This window comes from Passer montanus, unplaced genomic scaffold (genome assembly GCF_014805655.1).
Source record: "Passer montanus isolate IOZ18808 unplaced genomic scaffold, ASM1480565v1 scaffold109, whole genome shotgun sequence".
Classification (NCBI taxonomy): domain Eukaryota; kingdom Metazoa; phylum Chordata; class Aves; order Passeriformes; family Passeridae; genus Passer; species Passer montanus.
In genome coordinates, this window is record NW_024357502.1 from 1,588,578 (window position 1) to 1,598,691 (window position 10,114).

Consider the following 10,114-nt stretch of genomic DNA (forward strand, 5'->3'; position numbering starts at 1 on the left):
ATTGTGGGGACATCACCATGGGCACATCGGGGTGGGGACACCGTGGGGGTGCCTTGGGGACACCCTGGGGACACCCTGGGGGCGCGGTGGCCGCTCCCCCCGCCCGGTGGCCGCCGGGATTTAATCCCTTCCCAAATCCCGTTGTTTTTGTAATCCCGGAGCAAATCCGCGCCCGGCGCTGGGAGGTGACAGCGACATCCCCCGTGTCCCCTCCTCCCCCAGGTGACATCCCCAGGGGTGGCTCTGGGGACCGTCCCTGCGCCAGAGGGGCTTTTTAGGGAAAACCTGGAATTTCCGGCCGATGTGGGAATGGCGGGACAAGCCGGGCCCTGGTGTCCCCTCCCTTGGGGACAAGCAGGGTGTGACGTCACGGTGCCGGTGACAGGGACACAGCCGGGGCTCCGGGGACCGCTGGGAATGCGGATCCCGGGTTTCTGGGAATGCGGATCCCGGGTTTTTAAGCGTTCCAGCAGCTGGAGCAGCCCCCGGGGGTGGCGCTGTCCCCTCTGTCCCTCCCGTGTCCCCTGACCCCGCTGTCCCCGGCATTCCCGGGGGACAATCCCGGAGCGCTCCGGGTGGGAACTGGCGCCGCTCCCTGTCCCCTGTCCCCGTGGGAAGGGACACGGAGCTCGGGATGGGGACAGGAGGGACAGGGCTGGATGTTCCCAGGATGAGCGGGGTGGGATTGGGATTGGGATTGGGATTGGGATTGGGATTGGGATGGGATTGGGGTTGGGATGGGATTGGGATTGGGATTGGGATTGGGATTGGGATTGGGATTGGGATTGGGATGGGATTGGGATTGGGATTGGGATTGGGATTGGGATTGGGATTGGGATTGGGATGGGATTGGGGTTGGGATGGGATTGGGATGGGATTGGGATGGGATTGGGATTGGGATTGTTTGGGATGAGATGGATGGGATGGAGCTGAGACGATTTGGGATCAGACGGGATGAGAAGAAATTAAATAAGGAGGAAATTGATGGGAAGGAATTGGGATGCAATGGGATGGGACGGGAAGGAACTGGGATAATTCAGGATTGGATGGATCTGAGGGAATTGGGATGAGATGGGATGAGATGAGAAATTACATGGGAATGGAAGGGAAGGGAAGGAGGAAAGGAAAGGAAAGGAAAGGAAAGGAAAGGAAAGGAAAGGAAAGGCCCCTCCCCCAGCCCTCCCCGTTTCCATGGCAACGCCCCCCGCACCTCCCTACCGCCCACAAGGGGGCGCCCTGCGGCGCGCGCGCCCTTCCTCATTGGCCGCCCGCCCCTTAGCCCCGCCCACAGACCCCGCCCCTTAGCAACAATCCCGCCCCTTAGCAACGCCCGTTAAGCACCGCCCGGGGTGTGGCCTGGAGGCGTGACCGGCGTGCGCGCCCGCCAATGGGAGGGCGAGGTGGGGGCGCGCCAGCCAATGGCGGCCAGGGGGCGTGTCCCCGCAGCGGGAAGCGGGCAGCGGGAGCGGCGGGGTGAGCGGGGCGCGGCGGCACCGGGGGGACACCGGGGACACGGGGGGACACCGGGGACAGCCGGGGACAGCCGGGGGCGGCAGAGCGGCCGGGGCAGCCCCGCGGGCCGCGGGTGATGGCGGAGGTGAAGCGGGCTCGGGGAAAGGGGGGTGGGGACGATCGGCCGCGCTCTCCCCTCGCGGTGTCACCTGTCACCCCCATCCTCAGCCCGGGGACACCTCTCTGTCACCCCCCCAACCCAGCATGGCTTGAGGCGCCCCCAAATCCATGGGTTTCCCCCTTGGGAGAGGCTCCCCCCTTGCGTTCCCGCTCGGTTTTGTTTTATCCCGGTTTTTTTTCCCCGAATTTTTGGTTTTTTTCGCGGCGTTTTGGGGTTTCCACTTCCCAGTCCCTGCCGGCATTCCCGGTCCCATGCGGCGATCCCAAGAAGGAGGAGGATGTTTGACCCTCCAATTCCATCCCTGGGATTTTTTTTTAATTTTTTTTCTTTTTTTTTTGGGATGTCACATCCCGAATTCCCGGCCGGCGGTGGCGTTTATCCCGGGAAAAACGATTTGGGAAAGGCTCCAGCTTTGGGATCTGATCTCCCGTTTATCCCGGGAAAAACGATTTGGGAAAGGCTCCAGCTTTGGGATCTGATCTCCCGTTTATCCCGGGAAAAACGATTTGGGAAAGGCTCCAAGTTTGGGATCAGCGCTGGGAATCTGGAATAAAAATCCCAAATCTCGGGGGCGTTTTTTGGGGGGAAAAGGGGGAAACTGAGGCACACGCGGCGGAGGGAATTCCCTAATCCCTGCTTTTCCCGGGGATTTGGGATGGGGGAATGCCCATTCCAGGCCCTGGCGCTGTCGCTGGCTCCTCCCCGCCACCTCGGGGCCACCTCGGGGCCACCTCGGTCCCCGCAGTGGGACGGGAATATGGGACGGAGTTGGAGCCTTCCCATTCCCGCAGAATTCCCGGACGATGCCCCCGGGCCGCTGAAAGTGGGGACAGCGACATCGCCGGACGGCGCCGGGGACAGATGGCGACAGCCGGCAAGGGTGAGTCCCGCATCCCGGGATTTGGGGTCTTCCCGGAGCTCTTGGGGCCCCTCTGTTCCCATCCCGGGATTTGGGGTCTTCCCGGAGCTCTTGGGGCCCCTCTGTTCCCATCCCGGGATTTGGGGTTTTCCCGGAGCTCCTGGGGCCCCTCTGTTCCCATCCCGGGATTTGGGGTTTTCCCAGAGCTTTTCTGTCCCTGTTCCCCCCCTCTGTCGCTCTCCAGGGATTTGAGGGACCCCACAAGCGCTTTTTGGGGTGAGACAAATCCCGAGGCATCTTTGTGGGATTCCACTCTGGGAATTTCCCTGGGAATGGGGCCGGGAGAGCCCCAGGAGGTTCCCAGGAAAAAAAGGGGGTGGGGACATCTTGGAGGGGACCCTGAGGGTCCAGCGGGTTCTGATCCCAGAAATCCCAGATCCAGGGGATTCCCTGCTCCCAGAAATCCCTGCTCCCACAAATCCCAGATCCTGTAAGTCCCAGATCCAGGGGATTCCAAGATCCCAGAAATCCCTGATCCCACAAATCCCGGATTCCAGAAATCCCAGATCCAGGGGATTCCCTGCTCCCAGAAATCCCTGCTCCCACAAATCCCGGATTCCAGAAATCCCAGATCCAAGGAATTCCCTCATCCCGTAAATCCCAGATCCTATAAGTCCCAGATCCAAGGGATTCCCTGATCCCACAAATCTCAAATCCCATAAATCCCAGATCCAGGGAATTCCCTGATCCCATAAATCCCTGATCCAGCAGATTCCCTGATCCCCAAAGTCTTGGATCCAGAAGATTCCCAGATCCCATAAATCCCAGATCCCATAAATCCCCGATCCAGGGGATTCCCTGCTCCCAGAAATCTCAAATCCAAGGGAATCCCAGATCCCAAAAATCCCAGATCCAGGTGATTCTGTGATCTCAGAAATCCTGGGTCACATAAATCCCAAATCCAAAGGAATCCCTGATCCCACAAATCCCAGATCCCACAAACCCCAGATCCCATAAATCCCAAATCCAAGGGAATCCCCGATCCCACAAATCCCAGATCCCACAAACCCCAGATCCCATAAATCCCAAATCCAAGGGAATCCCTGATCCCACACATCCCAGATCCCACAAATCCCCGATCCCCGGCTGCCACCCCTGCCTGTCCCTGCTGTCCCCTGCCGAGGCCACCCCAAGTCACCGAGCTGGGTCACCCCAAATCCCGGCCCACCCCAATTCCCAATTCCCAATCCCCCCTTCCTCCCACTCTTCCCAAGGCCCCGCGCCCCCTCGGCCGAATGTCCCCAAGTGCCACCAGGGTGACAAACTGGGGATTATCCAGGCTTGGGATCGGGGTTCCCGGGCTGGGACCGGGATTTGGGATTTGGGATTTGGGATCCGCGCGGGTCCCTCGGCATCGCCACGGCGCCACCCAGGAGGGTCCCCCGCGTGTCCCCCCGCGTGTCCCCACGCTGTCACCGTGTCCCCCGCTGTCCCCCCGGACTTTGGGGCCGAACAATGGCCGGGCCCTAAACCCGGGCTCATTAAACCCGGCTCATTAAACCCGGCTCATTAAACCCCGGGATTCCCGGCGCTGCCGGCACAAAGAGCCTTTTCTTCGGGCGACAAGGGAGGCGACAATCTGCTGCTGGCGGCGGTGACAATCTGCTGCCAGCTGGGCGCGGGCTCGGCGGGGGGAGCAGGAGGAGGAGGAGGAGGAGGAGGAGGAGGAGGAAGGGGCGGATTTTGCGTGGAAGCGGCGCACGTGGAAAATCCCACGGGATTTGGGCCTCCCCGGGGACAGCGCTGTCCCCAAGCTGGTGGCAGGGCCCCGGCGCTGCCATGTGGCCTGTCCTGCTGGCCTTGTCGCAGCCGTGTCACCTGCCCTGTGTCACCTTCCCGGGGCACCGCTCGGCCCGAGGAGGGAGCGGAGTCTGCCGAGCCTGGGGACACCTGGGGACACTTGGGGACATGGGCTGGTGGCACTTCCATGCTTTCCCCCCTTCTCACCTGTCCCCTGCCCCATGTCCCCATGTCCCCAGCCTGTGTCACTTGTCCTGAGGACATCACAGGAGGGAGTGGAGTCTGCCGAGCCTGGGGACACCTGGGGACACTTGGGCACACTTGGGGACACTTGGGGACCTCTTGGCATGGTCTGTTGGCAGGTCCCTGCTCGGAGAGGAGCTGGCTGTCCCCACAGGTCCCCCGTGTCCCAGGTGACACCGGGAGGGGGTGACAGGGAAGCCTCTCCTGATGCCACCGCGCTCCACCCCGTGTCCCCAACTCAAGGCCACCTCCCCTGGGGACACGGCTGTGACCGGGGCCTTTGTCACCTGCAGGCAGCAAGAGGAAGGGCGCAGGAGTGCGCTTCACCCCCGAGGGGACCCAGGGCCACCACCAGGAGGGGACACAGGGCCACGTCCACTTCCAGGAGCAGCTGCACGACTCGGCCGTGATGGTGACACAGGACAAGGACGGCCACTTCCTGGTCAAGGTGGGGACAGGGGGACAACGGGGGGATGTCGCCCTCCCCTGGGGACTCCGGGGCTCCCAACTCCCCAAAATTCCCGGATTTTGAGGCGTTGCCACCCCAGAATTCCATGTCATTCCCTAGGGCACCAAACTCCGGATCGCCCCCCAAATCCAGCGCCACATTTGGTGGCTTTGGGGACACGGTGTCATTCCCTAGGGCTGCTCCCGAGGGCACCAACTCCGGATCGCCCCCCAAATCCAGCGCCACATTTGGTGGCTTTGGGGACACGGGGGACACGTGGCACTGTCCCCTCTGCCCCGTTTTGGGGACGCTGGGTCCTCTCTGGATCCCAGCAGGGCCATGCCCAGCTCCTCCAGCCACATTCCCGGGGGTGGCACCGCTCCCGGGGGGGCGGTGCCAGCGGAGGGGACCAGGAGCCACCCGCGGTGCCACCAACGTGTGGCACCTGCAGCTGCCACCAGCGCTGAGTCAGAGCCTCGTGGCCGGAATTCCATCCCAAAAGCGGCGCTGGCTCCGGGGGCGGCCGCTGTTGTTTTCCCACCGCATGATGAGGGGGTGGCAGTGCCACCCACGGGGACACGGGGACACGGGGAGGGGTCCCTGGTGGGGCTGGGATGTGCCTGGGAAGAGAAGATCGTGCTTGTTTTTCCGGGATAAATCCCAAAATGGGGGGGGGGAAAAAGAGCTTGGGGCTCATCCTGATCCCTTGGGCACTCCCAGGGATCCACAGAAAATTTGGGGATTTCAGCCCAGCCGGGAATTCCTTCCCAAAATCCCACCCCAGATGTCCCCATTCCCTGTGTCCTTGTCCCCAGTCCCTCTCCAGCTCTCCTGGAGCCCCTTCAGGCTCTGGAAGATTCTCCCTGGATCCTTTTCCAGCTGTTTGGGATGGTCCCAGCCCCTGGGGGGATTTTGGGATCCTGGCCCCGGATGTTTTTTCCCTCAGGGATCGTTCCCAGCTCGCTCCCTTCCCAAAATGGATTTTTCCAAGGCTCCGGAGCGCTCTGCTTTTTGTCATGACAGCGGAAAAATTCCATGGGAAGAGGCGCTCCTGCCTTTTCCAGGGACAGCTGGAAAACCTCTCCCTGCTCCTGTGACATCCACGGGTCCTTATCGCCAGAATTTTGTCCCAAAATTCCATCTTTTTCCTGCGGTTTTTTTTTGGGCAAAATCATCCTGTTTGTTACCTTTTCCTGCTTTATTTCCGAAATGATTTCCTAAATTATCTCCTGTTTATTATTTCCTGCATTTTTTAGGCCACAAATCCCTTCCCCCCAGAGGGATTTAACAGAAGGAACGTTTAGGATGCAATTCCCCCTCTCCACGTGCTGTCCCCACCTTCCTGGGGACTCTCCAGTGTCCCTTGTCCCCAAGGGGGGGTGGTGACAACGGTGTCACCCCATATCCCGCTTTTCCAGGTGGGATTCCTGAAGATCCTGCACAAGTACGAGATCACCTTCCTGCTGCCCCCCACGCCGAGCCTGGGCAAGGACATTTGTCCCCTCCCTGTCCCCAACCCCAACCTGCGCATCATCAGTGTCACCCCACTGCCGGAAGGTACCGTGTCCCCTCCCTGTCCCCTCCCTGTCCCCAGCCCTTTTCCAAAGGGGGCACACCCAGGTGTCCCCTCAGTGTCTCGGGGAGGTGACAATTCCTTGTCCTCGGGGACATCCCCGATGTCCCCAACTCCGTTATTTCGTTGTTGGGATTTGTTGGGATGGTTTGTTTGTTGGGATTTTCCTTTCCCGGGGGTCTCTGTGGGTCAGGGGGCTCCAGACACAAGGGACAGGGACAAGGATTGCTCCAAGAGGTGCCACCCTCTGCTTTGGGGACAATGGGGCGCTGCCACATCCGTGGGATCCCGGAGCCTGGGAACAGCTGAGCGTCACCCTGGGCTGGGTGGCAATTCCTTAGGGACACGGGCTTCACTCCAGGGACACCACAGGTCCCCCAGGCCACCTCGGTCCCATCCCAGTTGTCCCACAGCCCGTGGATGCTGTTTCCCACGTCCCTGTCCCCACGGGGCCGTCGGTGTCACCTCCCGGCAGTGGGGACAGGGCTGGGACAGGGCTTTTCCCACCTGCCGCTGGCTGCATCCCAAAAAAGCGCTTTAGGGTTTGTTTGGAGATTCCCAGCAGGGATTGGGATCGGGATTGGGATTGGGGATGGGGGTGGACCAGGATGGGGATCCGGTATCGGGGTTGGGATTGGAGTTGGGACCAGGAATGGGATTGGGACTGGGATCAGAGCTGGGACTGAGGCTGGGATCAGGCTGGACTGATCAAGGCTGGAATCAGGACTGGGATTTGAGGCAGGATTGGAGCCAGAAGCCGGGATCAGGACTGGGATCAGGACTGGGATCAGAGCCAGGGTTGGAGCCAGAAGCCAGGATCAGGACTGGGATCAGGATTGGGATTGGGGCTGGGATTAAGGCCAGAATCAGGAGTGGGACAAGGACTGGAATCGGGACTGGGACCAGGATTGAGGCTAAAATTTGGACCAGGATTGGAGCTGGGGTCGGGATTGGAGCTGGGATCGGGACTGGAGCTGGGATTGGGATTGGAGCTGGGATTGGGATCAAACCGGGATCAGGATTGGAGCTGGGATTGGGATCAAAACCGGGATCAGGATTGGAGCTGGGATTGGGATCAAAACCGGGATCAGGATTGGAGCTGGGATTGGGATCAAAGCCAGGATTGGGATTGGAGCTGGGATCAGGGCCAGGGCCTCTCCGGAGCAGGGGAAAGGAGCCGTGGGGAACCCGTGAGTGGCAGGGGAGCAGGCAGGGCAGGGAGGGGACAGGGACAGGCAGGGCAGGGAGGGGACAGGGACAGGCAAGGGCAGGGAGGGGACAGGGACAGGCAAGGGCAGGGAGGGGACAGGGACAGGCAGGGCAGGGAGGGGACAGGCAAGGGCAGGGAGGGGACAGGAAGTGCGGGGAAGGTGCAGGGAGGGTTCAGGAAGGTGCAGGGAGAGCAGGGAGGGGCACAGAGGGTAAGGAGGGCACAGGCAGCATGAGGAAGGTACAGACAGGGTGAGGAGGGCACAGGCGGGACAGGAAGGGTTTAAGGAGGGCAGGGAAAGTTCTGGAAGGTGCAGGCAGGGTGAGGAGGGCACGAGCAGGGTGAGGAGGGCTCACGCTGGCACAGGCAGGGTGAGGAAGGTGCAGGCAGGCACAGACAGGGTGAGGAGGGCTCAGGCAGGGTGAGGAGGGCACAGGCTGGCACAGGCAGGGTGAGGAGGGCACAGGCAGGGTGAGGAGGGCACGAGCAGGGTGAGGAGGGCACGGGCAGCCCTCGGCAGCTCTCGGTGTCCCCGCTGCCAGGGCACAGCGTGCGCTGCGAGTACATGGCGCACAAGGAGGGCGTGCTGAAGGAGGAGCTGCTCCTGGCCGGACACAGCTCCGGCCCAATCAAGGTCACCGTCCAGGCCCGGGTCATGGGTAAGGGGCTCTGCCCTGGGGGGGTTCTGGGGTGTCCCCTTCCCCCGCCACAGGCCCAGCCACTCTTCCCAGTTGTCCCAGTTCAGGCTTGGCGCTGTCCCAGCTCTGGGGTACTGCTAAGGAATTGGGCAAAATGGGGGATTTCATCCCAAAAATTCCCCAGCCTGGGGGTTGAGGAGAGCCCTGGGTAGGGGTGAGGGGAGGGGGTGGGGGGTGACCCCAATGTCCCCGGGGCCCCTGTGCCTGGCTGGGCCCCCCTTTGTCCCTGGGACCCTCCCCTTGTCTCTGGGATGTCCCCTGTCCCTGGGACCCCTTTGTCATCGGGATCCCCCCATCCCTGGGACTCTCCCTATAAACCCCTTGCTCCCCATGTCCCCCACCCCCTATCCCAGCCACCCACAGCCCCCGGGGTTGTCACCACCCCTGGGCAGTGACCACAGCGGTGACACAAGGGACAACACATCCCCCACCCACCCAGCCCCAGCATTGCTGCGAGCCTAAAACCCCCCCAAATCCCTTAAAAAGGGGCATTCCCACCCCCCCCACAAAGGGACAGTGAGCTGTCCCCGAGCCGTGTCCCCTGATGTCCCCAGACCGTCACCACGGGACTCCGATGCTCCTGGACGGGGTGCGCTGCATGGGAGCCGAGCTGGAATACGACTCGGAGCAGAGCGAGTGGCACGGCTTCGACTGACCCCAAACCCCACCCCGGGGGACCCCAAAGTCCCCAAAGCACAGCACGGTCCCCAAAGCGGGCAGGGGGGACCCCGCTTGTTGCTGCTGCCGCTGCTTCGCCCTCACCCCGCAGCCCCGGGGGGGTTTTGGGGGAATTGTGCCTCTTGGGGTGGGAATTTTCCTCTTCTCTGGGGTGGGGGAGGAATTTTGCCTGTGGAATGTGGGGCGGGAGCGGGGGTCCCCCATGGCTTCAGGGTTGGGGCCATGTCCCCCGGCCATGTCCTTGTGTTGCTGCCAGCGCCTCTTTTTGGGGTATTTTTTTTGTTTTTCTCAGATTTTTTTCCTGGTTTTTTTTCTCTCTTTTCCTTTTTTTTTTCCTCATGGTACAAGGACCAGGAGCAATTTCAGGAGGTTTTATGTGCCTACAAATATATATATATATATATGTATATAAATACAAAGATATCTTACATGCCTGGGGAGGGGGGGTTAAAGTACAAAATCCCACCTTGGGAAGGATTAAAATCCCACTGGGAATGTGCTGGGAGCCCAGATCCCCTCCATGAACCTGCCCAGAGGGACAGGGGACACCCCTGGGTGGAGAATCCCAAAGAGTCCTGGTTCGGGATGGGGAAGGGTAATGAGGCCAATTCCAGTTAAAGGAAGATGGGAGAGGGTGGGGACAGGGACTGGGGTCCCCAGGATAAGGGGGGGGGTCTCAGTCTGGGAGGGAATCAATGGTGCCAGGTCCTGGCATGGTCCCCACAGTGACAGGAGGTCTCAGCTGGGGTGGAAATCGATGGTGGCATCTCCAGGAAGGTCTCAGTTGGACAGGAAGTCCATGGTGGCATCTCCAGGAAGGTCTCAGTTGGACAGGAAGTCCATGGTGGTAGGTCCCAGAGGTCCCCACGATGTTGGCGGGGTCTCAGCTGGAAATGAAGCTGATGGTGGCATCTCCCAAGGCCCCTCAGTTGGACAGGAAGTTGATGGTGGCAGCTCCTGGGGGTGTCCCCA

At 61.3% G+C, this 10,114-nt stretch overlaps 1 protein-coding gene across 2 annotated transcripts; it reads left to right on the plus strand.

Annotated features, from left to right (window-relative positions):
* Positions 1-1,310: 1,310 nt before the first annotated feature.
* On the plus strand, positions 1,311-10,058 carry CUNH20orf27 (chromosome unknown C20orf27 homolog). Of its 2 annotated transcripts, none has more exons than XM_039724226.1 (6): positions 1,311-1,473; positions 2,425-2,513; positions 4,829-4,983; positions 6,402-6,540; positions 8,309-8,425; positions 9,019-9,557. In XM_039724226.1, exons 1-6 carry the CDS (start codon positions 1,388-1,390, stop codon positions 9,117-9,119), a joined length of 687 nt encoding a protein of 228 aa, XP_039580160.1. In that variant the 5' UTR covers positions 1,311-1,387; the 3' UTR covers positions 9,120-9,557. The 2 variants fall into 2 exon arrangements, with proteins under 2 accessions (XP_039580160.1, XP_039580170.1); XM_039724236.1 differs by lacking the exon at positions 1,311-1,473 and adding an exon at positions 1,486-1,597 and having other exon boundaries at positions 9,019-10,058.
* Positions 10,059-10,114: the final 56 nt, after the last annotated feature.

Bases quoted from the DNA above. Each gene is read 5' to 3' on its own strand.
- CUNH20orf27 (XM_039724226.1), top strand. From the start codon at position 1,388: ATGGGAGGGCGAGGTGGGGGCGCGCCAGCCAATGGCGGCCAGGGGGCG. The intron at 1,474-2,424 runs GTGAGCGGGGCG...CCATTCCCGCAG, and splicing joins CGGGCAGCGGGAGCGGCGGG to AATTCCCGGACGATGCCCCC. The intron at 6,541-8,308 runs GTACCGTGTCCC...CCCCGCTGCCAG, and splicing joins TGTCACCCCACTGCCGGAAG to GGCACAGCGTGCGCTGCGAG.